Source organism: Cricetulus griseus (genome assembly GCF_003668045.3).
Source record: "Cricetulus griseus strain 17A/GY chromosome 1 unlocalized genomic scaffold, alternate assembly CriGri-PICRH-1.0 chr1_1, whole genome shotgun sequence".
Lineage (NCBI taxonomy): Eukaryota > Metazoa > Chordata > Mammalia > Rodentia > Cricetidae > Cricetulus > Cricetulus griseus.
The window spans coordinates 220056266-220077900 of NW_023276807.1; the positions used below are offsets into that span (position 1 = coordinate 220056266).

Sequence of the window (21635 nt, forward strand, 5' to 3'; positions counted from 1 at the left end):
GTCTGAGAACTCTGAAACCCACATGGCCACACTTTTCCTGCATTCTTATGTGGAGCAAAGAAAGCTTGTTCCTCTTCTTACAGGCACTACTCCCATGGTGGGGTCTCTGCCTCCGTGAGCTTTATCTAAATGTAATTATCTCCCTCTTCAAGTCCCTACTGAACATCATCCTATTGGCTGTCTGGCTGCCACATATAAACTTGGTGGGGAAAAGGCACAAAACATTAGGTCTGAGCTAGCTACCCAAGAGGGGTTGAGGGGCTGACCTTCACTACCCAGCAACTTTAAGTGGTATTACTCTGGCTCCAGGAAGAAGTGGTCATCTGCATGGAAATCTCCTGAGCCTTCCTACTAATACTCTGCTTTTATTCTTTGCCATGTAATGCCAAAGGTAATTTACTATTGTTGTGGAAAAGTTGTTGCAGTGGTCTCAGAGAGCTTCTGAGTTTTGTGTATTTGTTAATAATCTAGAACCACTGACTCAAGAAACTTCAGATTTGGGGAAAATCCAGCATCTAATGCACTGTGTCACATGGGAGTCCACTAACCACTCTCCTCAAGATCATCAATGTCATCTAATAAAAATGCAACCTTGAAGGTCCTGTCACAGATCCACTGGGCTGGGAAGAGGAGGACCTGGGGAAAAAGCTTCATACTCAGCATATCCCCTAAATGATTTTTATACAAACCAAAGCTTGAAAAGCACTGGCCTCGCTCATTCTCCTCACATAACTAATAAAGAAACTGAGGCCAAGCCGGGTTGAAGTGGTAAACTTGTGACCCTTACTTGTATCTCTGGGAGAAGCAGACGATAGTCTCTCTGAAGTGTTTCCTTCATCCCTGGCACTAATGGCAGCAATTCACAGCCTCCAGGGGGACCTGTCTGTCACAGCAGGAATGGGCAGGGCTCCTGCATGGCAGGCACCAGACTTCAGATCCTACACCCAAAGCCACCTGCGTCCCTTGTTTTATAAATGAAGCAAAAGCAGACTTGACTTTACAGGTTTTCAGCCACTCATACTTACTACACTCATAACACATTACAACCCACAAGTTGCAATTAATTCTACATTCCATAACTGGTTTTAAGTGTTTTAAGAGATAGTTTCTTACAGACAAATACTAGTGAGAGAAAGTGCAATGAAAAGAACTTAAATGGAAAAACACTTTATTTCCTTCTGGATCACTCAGCTATGGTGAGCAAGAGACATCCTGCAAATTTTAAATAGGATTTAAAGAGAAGGGGCTGAAGCTCAGGTTTTTGATGGAGTCATTAAAACCCACACTGTCTTCCCAGAGATGGTGGTGAGAAAAAGCATCAGCCTTCAGCCCTGTATTACCCTGGTGTATGCTCCTCTGCAGAAGAAATAGATGTTTGTGAAAGTGTTGTGTCATAAGAGCAGGCTGTAGCAGGAAGGTTGGAAGACAGACAGACAGAGAGAATAGTGGAGTTATAAGGAGAATTAGCTGTGCTGTGTGGAGGGAAAAGAAGCCTGTGACTGGAGGAAGTTTAGAGTAGGTAGGAGGTGGGAAGGGCCAGGATGCTACGAGCATGGACTTTGAAATGTATAATAGGTACTAGTGATACTGAAGGAGCCTGGTGCCACAGGTAGCCATATGTCCCTTCTGCCAGAGGTAAGGGAAATGACTCCTTTTGATTGATGGGAACTGGTTTCTTGAGTTCTTGGGGGATGCTGGCTTTTATCTAACTTCGAGAAATCCTCCTATAGTCCAGGTGGAGCTCATTTCTGGAAGTTTGGACTGCCTTTTGGAGTTTGGAGAATTGAAGTTTCCTTTTAATCTGACAAAAGCTACATAGCAAGACTCTGTCCCAAAAATAAACAAAATGAGATATAAGAAAACAGAAGAAATGTAAATGCTGTTTTAAAGGCTGCATTTACCCTTCCTAACACTGTCCTTTGGGTGCCATCTTCTCTTTCCTCAACTTTTCTAGCTCTGACAGTTCGGAATGGAGGAAACGTGTTGGTTCCCTGCTACCCTTCTGGAGTGATCTACGACCTCCTGGAGTGCTTGTATCAATACATCGACTCCGCGGGCCTCTCCAACATCCCCTTCTACTTCATCTCCCCAGTGGCCAACAGTTCACTTGAATTTTCCCAGATTTTTGCCGAGTGGTATGTCGGTGTCCTGTCTCTGAGTTTTACTTCATTTACTTCATTGCTTACTTTCCTACCTATTACAAAGAGAAGTTCCATTCTAAAAGGTCTTCACCCCCGAGTTCACCTTGTTGTAATTAACTATATCTAATAAGAAAAGCTAGATTTTTATTTCCATAGCCTGCTTTTCTTTGTTTTGCTTTTTGTTTGTTTTGTTTTGTTTTTCGAAACAGGGTTTTCCTGTGTAGCTTTGGAGCCTGTCCTGGAACTGCTCTGTAGACCAGACTGGCCTCGAACTCACAGAGATCTGCCTGTCTCTGCTTTCCTGAGTGCTAGGATTAAAGGCGTGCATCACCACTAGCAGCTGAAAACAGAATTTTACATTACTCTATCTTAACATATCCCAATGTTATGCCCTTGCCCCACCCATGGCTTTGGTTTTGGGTGTTTTCTTGCTACTGAATTGTGGGCTTCTTCCTGAATTGACACTGCTCATCTTGGTAGGTAGGACTATGCCTTGTTGTTGGTCCTCAATGATTTTTAGCCTTTATACACAGGTATCTTCCCCACTTAGGAAGCTCTAAGCATTATTTGTAGATTGAATCAGGACACTAGAAATTTGTTTTCATCCAGATCCCCAGTAAAAATATTGCAACACACTCCTGGGTCCAGCCCTAAAGGTACAATAGACAGTGCACCCACCTTACCAGGCATGTGACTACAAGTATGGCTGTCACCCAGAACACAGGGATGAGAGTACTGTAGGGTCTTTCTGTGATTTTGTTTTATAGGTGTTTGTTAGCTTGTAAGTGGGTAATACATGTTTACTATAGGAAAAAAAATTTACAGAAAACAATAGAGACCTTGAGCCTACACTACCACTATCAGAATAAACCCCACTGTTAGGTTAGCATCAGACCTCAAAAATGTGTTGAATGGTTAACAGTTTGATACAACACCTTACCAAGTGTGACTATTTAATTTAAATTCTGATTTTATTTTCCTAAAAGAATTGTAGTTCAGTAGTGCAGTGCTTATGTAGCAGAAAAACATTTAATTATATTAAGCCATTATGCAATCTTTAAGAAGACCAGCATTTGCTTGTATTCCCAGCACTCAGGAGGCTGAAGCAGGAGGATCACAGGTTCAAGGCCAGACTCAGCTATAAGCTAGACCTTATCTCAAAAAAAAAAAAAAAAAATGAGAACACAGGGCTGCAGTATTGTCTCCTTTTTACATCACTCGAATCTGTATAATTTAGCTTATTTTCTTGTTATTGGTTGGCAGGGCTTTTCCTTTTAGGAATAAATCATAAATTGATACTATTTTATATATGGGTGATGATAACATTTGCCTTAGGTAAGTTACTCAAAGTGGAATTACTGGAATAAAGGGTAGAAATATTTTTTAAAGTTCATTATGTGACACTAAATTACTTGCCAGAAAGATTTTTATGTAAATTACTCCTTTTTTTTTGTCCATTTAGTTCTTAAAGGTTTTATATCTCTTATGTATTTGAACTCTGTGTATATATTAAAGATATTAACTTTTTGTTAACATTCTTTAGCCATTTTTCTCATTTTGATACTTTTTGAATTTTATCTTAATTTTTTTCTGCTTAATAAACTTTGTACTTTGGAATAATTTTAGATTTACAGAAAAGCATAATAATAGAGTTCCCGTACATCTTTCATCTGATTTCCCCTGATGTTAATGTCACTCGTGACCAAACATATTTATCAAAACTGTCAGCGGGCACTGTAGAAATGTTTCAGAGGTTGAGAGCACTGGATACTCTTTCAGAGACCTGGGTTCAAGTTCCAGGACCCACATGGCAGCTCCCAAGTATCTGAAACTCCAGTCCCAAGGGTAGACCCTACCCCCTCTTCAGCCTGTACATGTGGTACACAAGTATACATACAAGCAAAACACCCATACACATCAAACAAATAAGTAAATCTTCAAAGAGAGAGAGAGCATAAGAACTATGGGGGGGGTTGCTAATGTCATAAACTTGTACTCTTCAGCATTTAGGAGCCTAGAGGAAGGAAAATCTAGAGTTCAAAGCTACCTCAGCTGCATAGTAAGTTTGAAGCCAGCCTCAGCAGCTTGAAACACTACCAGTCCAGAGATCTGGGAGCCAAGGCAGGAATTACAGCTTGGGATGCGCTTGCCTAGGGAGAGGAGAAATGTTCAGAAAGCAGCTGGTAAGGGGATGGAAGGCTAACTCCCCAGGAGATTATGGGGGAAACATTAGGAAGAGAGGGAGAAGGAATGGTGTAAAGAGGAGTGACATTAGACATGCCTTCTTTCCTCAGAGTAACTTCAAAATCGTGATAAGCTCTCCCAGCATTAGGTCATGGCCTTCCCTTCTAGCAACTGGCAGTCTCATCCTGAACTCTACATGTGGGAGTCCTCTAGGCAGCTGGTAACAATCTGAAAGCAGCAAGGTGCTAGAATTTTTTAAATGTCACCATTCTGGTGTGGTCTGGAGGCCAAAGACCACTGCTCCAGGACCTTTTCCCAGTCAGGATCAAAGTCCCCACTTGCTTTAGACCGCTTGTTTTGCTTTGCTAGCCCCTTGGTGCAGCCTACCTGCAGAACACTTTCTCCCTAATAGGAACGAAGTTGCTTTAATGGACAAGTGCTATCTCTAGCCCTGTAGACTGGAGTAACGCAGCAAGGGATTGTGGAGGAACCAAGTTAGGCCTGATCACCTCACATCAGGACCATTATCCGTCCACTCGGACTTGCTGCTTCCTTCTTTCTTGCTTGGAGTGGGGACAGCCTCAGACCCAACTGCTTGCTTGTGTCTTTTGGAAGCCACTCTGTGGTTCCTGATCTCAGGGGCTTCTGTTGTAGCCTGCAAAAGTCCCTGCTCACTGTTGGTCCAGTGTCAGCCCCAGCTTCCGACTTAAGGGTACATTTGCTTGCTTGGTTGTTAGGATTGTTTTCCTTTTAGAGGAGAGAGTGGAAGGGAAAGTCCCAGAGACTTCCTTCGCCACAGTGCCCTCAGAAGTGCAGGTCTGCTGTACCTCTAGCTTTGGAAGCAGAGCGACTGGGTGGGGAAGGGGTTATAGACTCAGACCAGATTCTGAAGGCAGCTTTTGTTGCTTTCCCTGATGGCCCAGGAAACACAGGTTGACCTTTGAACTCCAGCTGCTACAGCCCCCAGGAGAAGCAAGCCCTTTACCCTGTCAGCAGGGTGTGAAAGTCTTATCTGTTTTCCCTATCTGAAGAATCTAGAACTGAGGGGAGGACATGTCTCTTAACAGAACTGGCCACAAGCACATTCCTGTTGCTGCCCAGTAATCAGACTGTGGTCCCTCCTGCATCGCCTTCTGATGTACAGGGTGTGGTGCCCTGGACAATAGCTCAGGTGACTTCTGAACTAAACTCTCAGGTTTCTCTCTCCTAGGTCTGAATTGAGGACAGAGCTAGTGTCCATTTAGATGTGTGAGGTGGTTTCCTAAAACTATTTTCCAAAAGGAGTGATATTTTTAAAATTAGGTTAAAGACACTGTGAATAGGAAAACCTCAGTTCATTGTAGGGACCGTATAAAATCTGATTCCCACCGGACATTGGTGATGCATGCCTTTAATCCCAGCACTCGGGAGGCAGAGGCAGACGGATCTCTGTGAGTTCGAGGCCAGCCCGCTCTACAGAGCGAGTGCCAGGATAGGCTCCAAAGATACACAGAGAAACCCTGTCTCGAAAAAACAGAAACAAAAACAAAAATCTGACTCCCGAACCCCTTCTTTTTACAGTATTTTGATAGAGCTCTTAAAATATGCCCCTAAAACACATGGTATGGTGTGCATGCCTGTGTGTGTGTATGCACTCGCACTTGCGTTGACCAACCTGGTTTCTACCCTTTGATTGGTCAGTTGTAAGGGTGTTTTGTTTTGTTTGTCACATTGCAGTTTTCCAGGTTTCTCTGTAATTTTTTGTTTTGAGCCAACATCTTTACTCTGTAACCCACTCTGGCCTCAAACTAAAATCCTCCTATCTCAGTTCCCTTACAGCTGGGGTTAGCAGTGCTGCTGTAATGGAATAGGGCGTATGCATCAGCAGAAAGCCGTGTCTCAGAAAAGTCAGGCGCTCTTCTCCCCAAGCACTGCTCAATTCAGTCTGGTGGTGTCTCAGGCTGGATCCTGGAACAGGAGCAGGACCCTGAGTGGAAAATGGCTTAAATCCAAATCAAGTCTGGGCCATGGTGCAGTGGCAGAGTTCTTGTCTGTCATGCACAAAACAAAAGTCAAAACAGTTATAGTAATGATAACTCCAAAACCTGATGTCTAATGTATTCACCTGAGCATAGCAGTGTCACACCAGCCCTTGTAAGTTCCAGGCCACCGCAGGCCACACAGGAGCTGGGTACAGAAAATGTATGACAATTGTGTGAATTGTTAACACTGCAGACATGAGAACTGCACTCTCCAACTTGTTTATAAATAGAAGATTATTCCAAACAAGTGGTTTATTTCTTTAGAAAAACTGTGCTTGCAAGAGACTGTCCTGAATGAGATGTAGGCCTGGCTTTTATTCACTTGAGTCAGTGCCAGGATCCTTTAAAACTGTGGTTCTCACCTTCCTAATGCCACAACCTGTAGTTGTCCCGACCCGCAGGACAGCAACCCAACAGCAACCCTTAAAATAGTTCAAGTTGTGCTAACCCCCAATCATAAAATTATTTTTGTTGCTAATTCATAACTGTAATTTTGCTACTGTTATGACTCATAATGTAAACTTCTGTGTTTTCCAGTGGTTTTAGTCAACCCCTGTGAAAGGGTCACCTCCCAAAGGATTCCTGCCTGACCCAGTTTAAGAATCACTGCTTTAGCTGGGAGATGGTGGTGCGTGCCTTTAATCCTAGCACTCAGGAGGCAGAAGCAGGCAGATCTCTGTGAGTTTGAGCCCAGCCTGGTCTATAGAGTGAGTTCCAGGATAGGTTTCAAAGTTACACAGAGAAACCCTGTCTCAGGGGGGAAAAAAAAATTCACTGCTTTAAAAGAACTTGTGTATTTAGTGTTTGTGCTATTGCCACTAGGTGGCAGTAGATGCCAATGCACTGCCTAATGACTCCCTGTGTCTTCCTCTTTAAAGGCTTTGTCACAACAAACAGAGTAAAGTGTATCTCCCAGAACCGCCTTTCCCACATGCAGAGGTAAGAAAATGAAGCCGGTGAGCCAGAACACAAAAGATTCGTGGATGGTGGTATGATGGGATTAGAGACAGATGGATCTCTGAGTTCCAGGCCAGCCAGGGCTCACATGAGATGCTGTTTTAAAACCAAGCAGACAAATTTTTAAAAAGATGATAAGTACTTCAGCTCACAATTCATTTGCCTCCTCTAATTAACACATCATATTACGAACTCTGGACAGCTCACAGCCCACTTCTGCTATAGTCTGTGCAAAGGACTTTTATTCTAATATCTACTCCCCATTTTTTTTTAGGAGCAGAAGCTGTTATCAAACTCTTCTTTCTAGTCATGTCGATCACACGTATAAAATTTCTGTAATTTTTAAACTATTTGAATATGTGTTCATGTGTGTGCACCAGTTATCAACCTTAATCCACACACACACACACACACACACACACACACACACACACACACACACACTTTATTGAGACAGGTTCTCTTGCTGAACATGGATCTTATTAATTCAGCCAGGCTGGCTGGCTTTCAAGCCTCAGGAATCCTCCTGACTTCACCTTCCCAGCACTGGACACATATAGGCATACCAGCTTTTTATGTTGTTGCAAGCACTTTACCAATTGAGTATTCCCTGGTCCACATGGAAAGTTCCAGTAGTGAAGATAACATTGCAGTCAGCAAGATGGGATGTCCCTTCCTTACAGACCCAAGGGGTGTTTCTGCACTACTGTTTGATTTCCACCATTTGCCCACCAGTTGGCATCTCATGCACATTTCTCTGTGTGACTCATGGTATTACTACTGTTATTACTGCTTAATCATCTGTACCAGATCACAAATACACTACAGTGAATTTAGACAGTTCTCCTATTGTTGGGCAGGTTATCCCTCAATTTTTGTTCCATTTATGTTAAAGAATTCTCAACTGATATCACGAGTTCAGAAACAATGAAAGCAATGTTTGGCACAGCCAAAAGCTCACTTGGTGCCTTTTTTCTGTATGCTATATTACATAAGAATATTGTCATAAATGCACAGGAACTCTGGGTGATCACCCTACTCCACACCCAAAGGCCCATCCAGACTCAAGTGGACTTTGTGCACAGCCACTATCTCCACACACTGTCTTTTCCAGAATGCCATCTAGTTCAAGCAAAGAAGTGCACAGTCTTCCATATTTCCATCACCTTCTCCTCATAACTTCTCCAGCACTGAATTAATAGTCCATTGTCTTGATATACCTGTTTATCCACTTACTGACTGTAGGACATTTTAGTTGTTTTCAAATTTTGGCAATTATGAATAATGCTGCAGCTGTCTATGGGCAGGGTTCTGTTAAATACCAGAGGAGCATGAAACTGGGTCCTCTGATGAGTGCGTATATACATTCATTTAACAACAGTCTTCCACAGTGGCTGTGCCATTTCTCATCCCACCAGCAAGGAGGGAGGATGCCTCTGACCACACTCTCACCATCCAGATACGGTGGATCTAGCCTCTGGCCATTGCACTGGATAAGCAGTATCTGCTGCTTTGACTGGTATTTCCCTGATGGTGCCTGGAATTAGCTCCTGCAGATGCTCACTGGCGTCCTCTTTGGGGAGTTAACTCTTCAGACCTTTGGCATAAGCCAAGTGGTTCGGTTTTGACAGCAGTCCTCAAGCAGGTGTGGCATCTGGATATATCTTTCCTAGTCTGTGGTTTGTCATCTTCGATTGTATTTTTCAGTCATTTCTTCAGCTGACAGTTCTTGGGTTTTTTATGTGTTTTAGCTCATTCAGACCAATAAGCTGAAGCACTACCCCAGCATCCATGGAGACTTCAGCAATGACTTCAGACAGCCGTGTGTGGTGTTCACTGGGCATCCTTCCCTCCGGTTTGGGGACGTTGTCCACTTCATGGAGCTCTGGGGGAAGTCTAGTCTCAACACTGTCATATTTACAGGTACATTTTAAGAGTAAACGGGTTCTTATCCTTTCTTTGGGCTGACAGTATATGAGCCTACAGGATAGAGAAGAAGGCATATGTGTAATCTCAGCACCAGAGAGGCTGAGGCAGGAGGACCCAATTCCAGGGCAGCCTGTCTCCAAAAATAAAACAAACAGGAATAAAATGAATATGAAGGAATGAGAGTAAAGCAGTGTTGGGTCACTGTGTCAAGCGCAACTTCTGTTTCTGTTCTTTTTGATTCTTTTTTTTTCAATGCTGAAATCTGCTGAGCTGCTTTCTGATAGGATTTTGTAAGGTGTTGAGAGCCTCGATGATTCCAGTAGTTGGTCTGGTTTCGCCAGCTGGCAATTGTTTACTTAGCTGGATCTTGGGTCTTTGACTCTGACTTACAGCTACTCTTCCAGAAACACCCCTCACGAAAGAGCAAAACCTTTAGTGAGATGAGGCCATGCAGAGGTGACAGGAATCTCCCTATTTTATCAGCATAAAGCCCTCACACTGTCTTGAAGTTTAGAAGTCTCACAGGCTGTGAAGTCAGAATCTTGAAAGATTGTTGTACCCTCAGCCATGCCCATCTGTATTAGTCAGGGTTCTCTAGAGTAACAGAACTTATAGAATGAATGAATACATTTTCATTCATATATGATATATATGATGGGATTATTGGAATGACTTACAGGCTGCAATCCAGCTAATCCAACAATGGCTATGAACAGAAAGTCCAAGGAATCCAGTAATTGCTCAATCCACAAGACTGGATGTCTTCAGTATATGCTGGATCTCAAGGAAGTAGGCTCTAAGGCCAGGGAAGGAATGGGTTTGCCAGCAAAGTAAGGGGAAGCGGGCAGAGAGCAAAAGCTTCCTTCTGTGTCCTCATTTAGACTTCCAGCAGAAGGTATGGCCCGGATTAAAGATGTGTCTTTCCGACTGAAAGATCCAGACTAGAAGTAGATTCACCCACTTCAAACCAGCAAAAATAATCTCTCACAGGTGTGCCCTCCATTTCTGAATCATTTCAGATGTAGTCAAGCTGACAGTCAAGAACAGCCATGACACCATCCCAGCCTCATTTTCCTTGCTGTACATGGGATCACTTGTAACCTCTGTCTGGGTAGACCCGGGCCTTAGGAAGAAGTGTATTAGCACCTCAGCGCTGCGCTGGCACACAGTGGCTATCAACACAATGTCCTTCACCCTCTTCCTTCTTAGAACTTCATGATTCCTTTGAAGAATTGGTTTGTGGCTAGCAAGATGGCTGGCTGGGTAAAGGAACTGCTGTGCATGACAGTTTGAGGTAGCTCTTTGGTGGAAGGAGACACACCCACAAATTGTTCTCTGACCTTCACACACATGCACACAGCAGAAAATAAAAATAGCCTAATAAAAATGATTTCTAAGGCTTAGGTTTGGGGTTAGACAGTGTAATTAATTACACCAACAACATCTGGGTCAGGGCACATGAGCTCTGCCCTGTGCTCAGCCTCAGTTTGTAAGAACTGTTGGCAGCCCCAGACTGGGACCACCAGGAACTTGGCTGCAGTAGAGTAGTTGAATTCCGTACAATCATTGCAGGAAGGTACACACACCAGGGTGGACGTGTGGGGGAAAACTTCTTGTGAGATCTCAGCAGGGGCAGAGTGACAGACTGGTTCACAGATGTTGGGCTCATTCTGCATTGGATGCCATCACAAGAATTCTACAATTAGTCATCTCTGTGTCCTTTGTAGAAGGCAAGAATATAGCCAGGCTAGGGTAATGGTTGCTCACGTTGGGCTTGGTACAGTGTTAAGTTCTGTGCTTGTGCTAGATATTTGAAGGTTTTCATAGATTCTATATGGTCCCTGAATAGCCCTGTCTCACATTGGTGCTCTGTGAAGTATACATCCACCAGGAAGACACAGTAGCTCAGCTGTATCAGGAGCACTCCTGACCCTCAAGAACTGCTTTGCTGTCCTCAGACCACCTTTGGAACAAAAGCAGAGGCTGCCAGGCCATAGTACATTGATCCACAAATCCTAAAACTTGCCTGTCACCAGGATTTCACTGAGGTTATGAAGAAAACACTGTAGTGAGGCAGTGGTTTGTCTCTTCTGCTCTCTGATGAACTGTGACTGATGTGACAGTAGTTACGGGGTTCCATGGGCACAGTGAGAGAGGCCAGCTAAGAAATCAAAGGCTGTGAGATGCCCAGTCACACTAGGCAGTGTGCTGACATCTGTGCTGGCTTGTTGGGTTTCAGGGGCAGGTGTGCCATTTCTGATTCCCACTCAGGTTGGGGGATGTTTGGTTGACTTTTCCCACTTGTATTATGACTACTGTATAGTATTCCTTCCTGGGTGACCATGTTGCCAGAGGTTTTAGAATGAAAGCCTGGACTCTGGCAACACTAAGAAGCTAGGCTCAGCCACCCATCCCTAATATTCCAATAAAAGAGACAAAATATAGTGAAAAGCAGAGAATGATTTATTCAATGTGGCCATATTATGAATAACTGGTAACAGGATCCAGTTAGCACCCATAGATCCATTTTGGGAGTAGCAACATAAAAGATTTAAATTTTGGGGGGTTTCGAGACAGTTTCTTTGTGTAGCTTTGGAGCCTATCCTGGTACTCGCTCTGGAGACCAGGCTGGCCTCGAACTCACAGAGATCCTCCTGCCTCTACCTCCCGAGTGCTAAGATTTAAATTTAAATAGAGATGTAGCAGTATGCCTGGTTAGCAGTCATGGTCAAGATGTGGTTCTGTCCATTGCCGACCCATCATAGTTGTCTGCAAAGTGGTTCTATATGTTGTTGGACTGTGAACTCTCTTCCTGGGAGCTGGGGTCCTCCTTTGGCTGGTACTAGCATTTCAGCCCCTTCCAGCCCCCAGCATGGGGTTCATGCGGAAGTTTTAATTCTTTGAGGTCCATTGCTTCAGTTGTTGGATAAAGTTGAGAAGAGGGGCTCAGTGTCTTAGACAACCTGTACTTGTCCCCTGGGGTATTGAGGGGTGAGCAGCTCATTTGGTATGCACAGTCCCTGCCAAGCAAGTGCTGGTAGCCCTTGAGAGAAAAACTGGGGCCTGGCACCTGGTGGGAGAGTGACAGGGCCTCAGGGTTTGCAGTCTGTAAGATGCATGACATAAGGTAATGCTGAGGTGCTTTGTCTCCCACCCAGGTGTTTTTTTGAGCAGTTGATGGGTATTCCTGAGACTTTACCAGGTCTTGCTGCTGTAAACTGTCTCTAACAGGGGACACAAGCTTTTTATCTGAAGCTTTAGCACTGATCCGTCTGAGTAAACTATCACTGTGATGATTGCCTCATGGCAAGTTTTATATACCTTTATTTTGTTCTTTGTAGGACAGGGTCTCACTGTGTATCCCAGGCTGGCCTTAAAATAGCGGTCCCCCTGCCTCAGTCTCCAGATTGCTGAGGTTATGGTGTATACTACATACTTGGTTCCTTTTCCTTTCTGTTTGTGAACTGGTGTTTTCTTTAGAGAAAAGCTCATTTACTTATTTATCCTGTATTAGTCTCACCTTTGTCTCTGTTTTGTAAACCTTAGAGCCTACACCCATGCTCCAGGGTCCAAGTAGTCATCACAGGGGTCCACCCAGCCTCTCCCCTTCCTCTCATGGCCCATATTCTGTGTCCCTGCTCATTCTTTCCTCACAAGGCATCTGCTTAGCCCTGACCATATCAGCTGCCAACTGGTTTGGCAATGTCTCTGTCGCCTGTGTGTTAAAGTCCCCTGTTTACACTTTTCCAGAGCCTGATTTCTCCTACCTGGAGGCCCTGGCTCCTTACCAACCACTGGCGATGAAGTGCATCTACTGCCCAATTGACACTCGACTGAATTTCATCCAGGTGTCAAAGCTGCTTAAAGAAGTGCAGGTATGTTTCCTCTGTGGATCAGGTCTGCACAGCCATGATGTGAAGATACCTGTCCTCCACTCTGCATAATGCTGCCTGTGCCCTTCAAACTTCAGGAAATGATCTTTATTCCCTGAAAACGTTTCCCCTCCAAAGAAATGGAAAGGGAGGGAAAGAAGGCATAAGCAGGTCCTTTTGATGAGGACCAGTTGTGGCCACTGAAAAGTACTGGATGCCCCTCTCCTCAAAGTCAGTCACTCAGGTAAAACCCAAGTTGAGTTGCATTGTAGGTTGATGGTTAGTCTGTTTTGGTGAAAAGGAAAGTAGTTGTAGTTAAGGGAAAATTTCTGCTTGTGGTAGATGAGCCAAGGCATTGGGATGACAAGTGGGAGAGGCGATTAGAGCTGGCAAGGAAGGCAGCTTAGACCCTGTGAGAGGAAGGGTTCTGACGCCTTGACCACGATCTCCAGAGCTTGAGTGCCTGCTGAGGAACCTGGTCATTCTCAAGTATGGTTGCTTCCTCCATCTCCTAGCTTAGCTCTTTCATCATCATCACAGACTCTGCCATCATGATGAGGTGCTCATATACAAAAGGATAGGGCAGGGTGACAAGAGACAGGAAGCTCAAGAGACCCCAGGGAGGCGAGGAAGATTGATGCCAGTGCCCTCGCTTGTCACCCTGTGTGCTCATCAGCATGCAGAGGGAATGCTAGGGACCTCGTGCTTCTCATCACTGAGCAACTTAAGTCCAGGTCCCTAAGCCAGTTTCACATGCTGATATTAGAAATCAGAGGCTATCTGGTCCCCACCTCCAGTGATTAACACTCTTGAGAAGGCTCAGGCTGAGGCAGGGGACACAGCTGTCAGATGCTAGCCAGGTTAGGAACAACACAAGGCCCTAGCTCTAAAGAACAAGCTCATTAGATCCAGCCAGGCCTAGCGGCCAGAAACCTTTGTTCTTGAAAGGAGTTGTGGCTTAACCCAAACTCGTAAATCAGAGCAGGGACAATTCACTGACCTATGGATTGCCAGCATTAGCTTCCAGCTGGGTGATATTTGTACAAATAGTTTCATCTCCAATTCACTGTCATACTCAGATAGACAATGTGACCTGCCGATAGCCTAAGATACGCCAAACCCAGAATACTGGGCTAGCACAAAGCTGAAGTGCTTGCTAGTCAAGGGAATATAATAGCTGATGGGACAAGTGTTACAGGAAGGCTGCCCTCAAGGCTGATGGGACTGAGCTCAGCTTAGGGAGTCAACACTGGATGTCACCACAAAAGTTAGATGTAGTGAAAAATGAAAGCAAGAGCAGAGAGGTAGCAGCTCCTTCCTCAACCTCCTAGCTTCTCTCACAGTACCCGTCTCCCATCAGGGTTACCAGGGCTGGAGAGAATGCACTCTAGTGGCCTGATGTAATGGGCTTGAGTATTCAGGTTGATACAACAAGGGTCAGAAAGAGGCTTGGGGGTGCTGCACTGCACCCAGCTCCTACCCTTTCCTGTGACTTCCTTGTCCCATTGCTCCTCAGCCCCTGCACGTGGTCTGTCCTGAGCAGTACACCCAACCACCCCCGGCCCAGTCCCACAGGATGGACCTCATGATCGACTGCCAGCCACCAGCCATGTCCTATCGGCGGGCTGAGGTCCTCGCCCTGCCCTTCAAACGACGCTATGAGAAAATTGAAATCATGCCAGAGGTGAGCTCTTGTCCTTCACCCTTAACCAGTCTGTCAAAAATGAAGGAAAGAACACAGCCCTCAGGCACGTGACTGCTCCTTCTGTTAGCCTTCAGTGGTGTGGCCCTACAGGCAGCATCCTGGGTCTCCACCATGGAGTATGTCAGTGCCCTCTGAGGGTTTCCCATCCTTCCTGGAACTCATGTTTGAGAAAGGAGAAGTGTAAACTTACTCATTTGTATCCACTTCGGCATCATTTAAGGGTTTTATCACAAGGAAATGGGAAAGGTAGAGTCAAGTGGTGCTGTGCTTAGTGACTCAGCTAGGGATGACAGCAAGGAAGAGGAGGTGACTATAGAGCAATGTGGGGCTGCTGTCCAGGGGCCTCCAATGTTTCTGTCAGAGACCTTTGAATATCTCTGATTTGCATAAACGGCTTTCCCTGGGAAAAAGTTCTAGAAAACAGATGTCTGGCTAGGCAGTGAGGTGGTTCTCCAACTTCTCTCTTTTAGAGAATTGGCAATGCTCTGCTCCCCTCCCACTGCAGCTCCACCACTGTGGAAGATGAAAGGGTTAAAATTCACTGCAGTTAGAGGACCCCAAATAGCAGCATCTCTGCAGCCTCTTTGATCTAGTATTCAGGAAGAAAGATCTCATACTGTGAGCTGTCAGTCCTTGGGCCTGTTATCATAGAAGACCCCACTTACAGGGGGTGGGGGGGTGGGGGGGGACTTGCTGTCCTCTTGAAGTGCTGACCCAAGGTGAGGTGGTTTAGGGCTCTTGGCTGACTCTCATGAAGGCAGAGGTGTGACTGGTTAGTTGTCCTCTCTTAAGAAGCCCTACCTTGAGGCCTTGGAGGTAGCTTACAACTTCCCAGAGAATCTCTCACCAACTTGGTCCCTGTGATGCCAGCCTGACCTGTGCAGAGAACAGTCACTTATGGGGCACACAGGGCGGAGGTGTAGGATGGGCCCAGACAGTCGGGTGTTGGGTAAGTGCACCACAGTGTGGCACAGCTCACACTCCACTCATGCTTCCTTACTTTGTGGGAAAGCCCTCACATCTTGTTTGTTGATGTTTAAATGGTATTAGCTACTTCCTCTTCCCAGCTGATACTGAATGCCAATGCTTGTGTAATGGCATCTTGCACATTTGTTTTTGTTTTTAAATGAAGGCAGCCTGACTTCGTAGAGATCTGTACAGCTGAGAACAGCACAGCACATAGCCAGGCTGAGCTCACTGCAGTGTGTGTACTGTAGACACAACAGCAAAAGGCACCCATCCAGCTCAGGTCGTTGAACACAATCCCACATTAGGGGCCATTTGTCCTGCCATTGGCAGACCAGATCGCCAGGGAACAGGAAAACACTCGGTCCCTTTGCTACAGCCCCTATCCTGTGTGACAGTGGTCACCTAGAGAAGGTATAGGGGCGAGCCAAAGGCAGAGTAGGAGGAATCTGTGCCGTGCGTGTGTGTTGAGGAATCTGGTAAGCTCTGAGAAGACTTCAGGGAACTGCCTGAAGCCCTATGAATGATGTCATAGGGGAGGGGGGCATTTAGGTGTATGCACCCAGCAGATGTTGCCATTTGGGGGAGTCCAGCACACAAGGACATGAAGCTGCCCTAATATTCCCTGCTGCATTACCCTGGAGCCACCAAGCAAGGTGCTTTGAAGCTGCATGGCACTCTCAGTTCTCACTCCCTCTTCGAACCATTTGTCCACTACCTCCACCCTTTTCCACAGCTCCCTCTTTTCATCACTGTGATTGGCAGGAGACTTGTGGGAGTGTGTACCTGATTTCATGCCATGAGTTATCTGGTCATTTTAGATTACCACAGTCTAAGTAAAATCTAAGACAGATATATTGGTCACCCTTGGAGGCCTTTCCCACCAGGACAGAAGAATGCTCAGAGCTCAGTGCTGTGCTCCAGTAGGCCCTCAGCCACTATCCACCCTGGAATCCCCCCTCCCTCTCAGAGGGAACCCATCTGAAACCCTGTATTTGCTTTCAGCTGGCAGACTCCCTGGTGCCCATGGAGATCAAGCCTGGCATCTCCTTGGCAACTGTCTCGGCTGTGCTGCACACGAAGGATAACAAGCATGTGCTTCAGGTACTGAGGGTATATGGGAACCTAGGAGATACCCCTTCCCTCAGGAAAGCTCTGCCACCCAGTCAGACATGTGTGTTCTTGAAACAAAGAAGGCACTTCAAATTCTTAGCCAATTCTTCCCCTGGCCATATGCCTCAAACCACACGAGCCATCCTAAGGAGTGTCCCATTGCACCACTCTGGAAGTAGCAGCATTACCCCAACTTGCCATGGGCACATTCCTTGTTGAGCCCCAAACCTGAGCATTGCAGGGTGAGACTTGAAAGCTACAGACAACACGCATCCCTTATGAGGCCTGGGAACACAAGCACAGCAGAGCCGGAAGGCCGAAGACTGATACGTGGGTGGGCAGTAGCCTCCTGTGAAGAATTCCTTCCACACTTAAACTGTGTTGCCTGTGGGCCACTGTGCATTCTCCTGGCTAATCCTCATAGAGCCCTGAGGTCCAGGATTCTCTGAGCTCAGTGTCCTCATGTTTTCCACAGCTGTCTGGTGGCACAGCCAGCTTTTACCTGCTAGATAGCACAGTGTGTTCTTAGTCATTATGCATGGCCGTGGCTGCCAGTGTTTATTAGGAGGGACTTCCTCAGCATTCAGTGGGATCCCTGGAGATGTAAACATTGTTTGCACTAACCCACATGGAACCCAGGTGATGAGCCTGGCTTTTCATGCTACGGGCAACTTCAGACCAGCAGGGTCATGACCTAACGTCAGGGAAGAGGTGCTCACTGAAAGCACACTTTCATTCTGTCCTAGCCCCCTCCCAGGCCCACCCAGCCCCCCAGCAGTAAGAAGAGGAAGCGGGTGAGTGAGGACGTTCCTGACTGCAAAGTGCTGAAGCCTCTGCTGAGTGGCTCCATCCCAGTAGAGCAGTTTGTGCAGACCCTGGAAAAGGTGAGCCTGGTGGCCTGATCTGCTCCTAGGATATGCTAGAATGTTACACAACAAGGAGAGGCTCAAAATGGGTTGAGCCAAAGAACACCTGCCTTACCCTCATTCTAGGATGAGGGAGCAGAACTCCAGAAACAGGTGTGCTACATTACAGACTGCCGTCCTCACTGGAGCAGTGCTTTTCACAGGAAGACCACTGCTGTCCAGGAGGGCTAGCATCAGCATCAACATGGCTCAGTAGGTCAGTGATTCAGTCAGAAGTGTGATGGGGACTGTCAAGTCCTGTGTCAGTCAGTGGCCATCTATCCCCTGGGCTTGTATAGGTGTTATGCCTGCATTTTTATCTATGCACCACGTGCATGCCTGGTGCCCAAGGAGGTTACAGACAGTTATGAGCTGCCATTGGTGCTAGGAATTGAGCCAGTGCCCTTAACCATGAAGCCATCTCTCCAGCCCCGAAAGGGGAGGTTTCTTGACTGCACTGGTGCTGGAGCAGGGTGAGGTAGGGGACACTACCTTAAAGATTTTTGTAATTGTCTTCAGTCACAGGATTGTAATGGTCATTGTTTCCACATTATCACCCTTACTAGAAAGGGAAATGGGCTGAAGATGGCATGGAACATGCTTCTAGAGATCTGGGCTAGCTCCAGGACATGATGGCAGGGAGGGACACTCTGCTACCAAGCTATTAATAACCACACTGTCTCAGCTGCCAACTTCTTTCAAGTCTCAGAAGCACGGCTTCCTGTCTCAGTAGGCTTGGTCTTCTTCATCTTTTGATTTTCCCAAACCTCTCCGGATCTTCCCACAGTCCTGCAGATGAGCCAAGGATCCCATCTCCTCGTGGCCTGACAGGACTCCTGGTTCCTCCCTATGAGTTTTTTAAACTATTCCTCAAAATAACTTGCTTTTCCACAGTGACCTTACCTTTTTCTCCTGCCTGGCTTGTCCAGGAACAAGCGCCTTTGGTCGCATGGGCCCTGCATACCTCACCTCCTTCCCAAAGCCAAGTGGGTATTGTCTGCAACCAAAGACAGGTAGTCCCTGCAATGGGCTCTTCACCTGTTTTATGTCCCATCCAGGCAACTTTTTCTCCTTTAGCTGTAGTTCTGGTTTCTAAGGAGGTGCTACAATTAGTAGTAAAGGTGGCTGGAGAGACACTGCCAGACCCCCAGGTTAGTGGTACCTTGCTGTGAGAAGGAGAGCTTTCATAGGGCTCAGGACAGTGGAGACCAGACGTGAGCAGATGCCAAGGTCAACAACCTGGTGTTTCCCCCGAATCTCAGAGTTTTGATGTGCTCAAGTCCCTTGTACACTCCCCTAAACAGGGTGGGACCATTCATCTGTTTTCCTGGCATTTTGGGGTGACTGGGGCTGTCTATAAATATGAAACTGTGGATGGATTCTGACCCTGATGTTTGAAAGAGCTGTGTTGAGAGTAATGCCAGTCTCAAGTGCTCAGTCAGGCCTTGTTTCAGAGTAGCCATCTCCTCTTTTCTTTTGTAACAGCATGGCTTCAGTGACATTAAGGTGGAAGACACAGCCAAAGGTCATATTGTCCTGCTGCAGGAAGCCGAGACACTCATCCAGATTGAAGAAGATTCAACTCACATCATCTGTGACAATGACGAGACTCTGAGGGTACGATTGCGGGACCTCGTCCTCAGGTTCCTACAGAAGTTCTGAGTGGGGCATCCGTGAACTCTTAGACCCCTCACCTCGGACAGTCTGCTGGTGCCCTCTGGCTGCTAGGGAGGAGAGGTGTCTCTGGCCAGGACCTGCCAGTCTGACTTCCTTGTACTGCTGAAGCCAAGAACTTTTTAGTCCTATTCTTTTCCATTCTGAGCTCTTGAGCATCTAGGGAGTGACAGCATGACAGGAGTCCTTTCCTGAGGGAAGTATAAATATGACTGGCTTGTGTTTTCAGGATTCAAAGGGAGCAACTCTTGGATTTACCTGCCAGATTTACCTGCCTACAGGGCTACACCTAATAAAGGACAGTCCCCCAAATCAGAAAGTGAACCTATCTAGCTCTATTCTGTGGCCCATTTTGCTAAAATAAATATTATTTTTATAGAAGTGCCCTGTTCTATTGAACTACAGTCTAAATGGTTTAATATCTGGGGGAAAGAATCTGAAACTACACCCAACAATGAAAATGCCACAGCACATCTATCTGTCTCACCTCTGCCTTAATCATAACCCAGCCCCATTTACATATTTAAAATAGCAAATATAATTCCAGTGCTGGAGAGTACAAAGTCATCCTCTGATACACAGCAAGTTCAAGGACAGCCTGACTCATTAGAACCTGTCTCAAGAAGCTGAAACAAGCTAGGCGTGTACCACATACCCTTAGTCCCAACACAGATCCACCTGCCTCCTGAGTTCAAGACCAGCATGATCTACAGAGTGAGTCCCAGGACAGTCGGGGCTACACAGAGAAACCGTGTCTCAAAAAAAAAAAAAAAAAAAAAAAAAGGCAGCAACAATGAATTTATGAATTTGGATAGATTTCAATTCTGTGAAAAGCTACTTCTTACACAAATAGGTGACAACCTTGTCAAGAGACCCCTAAACAGTACAATCCAAAAATTCAATGACCACCTCATGTCGCCTAGTAACACTGAAGCCTTCTGTAATGACTCTGGCAAAGCAACCTAACAATGTGCATCTCTTAGAATGTGTCTCCAGTTTGGTGGCACATGGCTTGTAGCTGCTGCTCTGGCCCACAGGCTGACAGGCAAGCTGCTCTCCAGCCCCTGCCCACACTGCAGGAGGAAGGGTGGCTTTAGAAGGACCTGTCACAGCAATGGCTACTTTTGAATAACACTGGCCCTGACCATATCTAAGAAAACCAGATTTGCAAGTAAATGGAAATGCCTTGGACATGGAAGCACAGTGGGAAGCAGAGTTGAGAGTTACCAACTCTCAGGTCTGGTGGTGCAGGCCAGCGTGCCCAATTACTCTGCAGATGGAAAGATCACAAGTCCAAGGCCAGCCAAAGCAATTTAATGAGCTCCTGTCTCAAAATTAAAGAGGGCTAGGGGCGCAGCTCAGTGGTATATCCTAGCATGAATGAGGCCCTGAGTTAGGCCCCAACAATGAAAAACTAAAACTGGTCTACTAAAGCTGGATGTCACAAGGGGTTTTAGTGTCATGGAAGCTGTAGAAAATGCTGTAGAAGGAATGGCACAGGCTCTGTGAAGAGCTGTGATCAGCTCTCCTAGAAGTGTATCTGGGGTGAGCTCTTGATTGGTGGAGGAAAGGATTTCACTTTCCCATCTTCACCTTGGGCACAGGGTATGGGTCATTTTGCTGAGGGCCCTGGGGTGGTAACTCAGACCTGAGGCCATGTGGGAGCTTGCTGTGCAAGCTGGGTGCTATCAGGAGGATTGTGTAGGTACATCACCTTTCTCAGGAAACTTCTGAGAGATCAAACTGAACTTTAAACATCTTGGAAAAATGCAAATGCATTATAAGATAAAGTTCCAAAGACCCAAACATACATTTAAATAAACTGTCTACCAGGTGTGCATCCAGAAGTGTCTTGGGGAAAGTCAGCCTGACTTAAGTCGTATCAGAGGGCTTAAGGCATTGGTCCTCCAAGCACTGATTGCCAAGAAACAGTCAACTAATGCCTGGCAGGTGGGATGACTTAGAAGTTACAGAGGGTACAAGTCATCAGTCCCACTTGGCCACAGAAGATAAAGACAAAGCAAAGCGCATTCTTCCAGCAGAAAGTGTGGCACTGTCCTCCCAGGTATAGGGAGAGAGCCAGTTGACTAACTCTAAGGGTTAGACACTTGGAAGCCACAGTAGATTGCTTAGTACAACCCACAGAACTAATGAAAGCCACTTGTGAC

The 21635-nt window shown here is 46.0% G+C and overlaps 1 protein-coding gene across 3 annotated transcripts in view; it reads left to right on the top strand.

Annotated features, from left to right (window-relative positions):
- Ints9 (integrator complex subunit 9) overlaps nt 1-19848 on the top strand; it is a 94070-nt gene extending 74222 nt beyond the window's left edge. For 2 of the 3 annotated variants that reach the window (XM_027390325.2, XM_027390327.2), the window contains 8 exons: nt 1955-2135; nt 7225-7285; nt 9055-9226; nt 12983-13107; nt 14621-14788; nt 16781-16879; nt 17635-17772; nt 19279-19848. In XM_027390325.2, the coding sequence (XP_027246126.1) occupies nt 1955-2135; nt 7225-7285; nt 9055-9226; nt 12983-13107; nt 14621-14788; nt 16781-16879; nt 17635-17772; nt 19279-19455 (1121 nt within the window). In that variant the 3' untranslated portion in view covers nt 19456-19848. The remainder of the gene's footprint in view (nt 1-1954; nt 2136-7224; nt 7286-9054; nt 9227-12982; nt 13108-14620; nt 14789-16780; nt 16880-17634; nt 17773-19278) is intronic. The other variant, XM_027390326.2, reaches the window with a different exon arrangement.
- Nucleotides 19849-21635: the final 1787 nt, after the last annotated feature.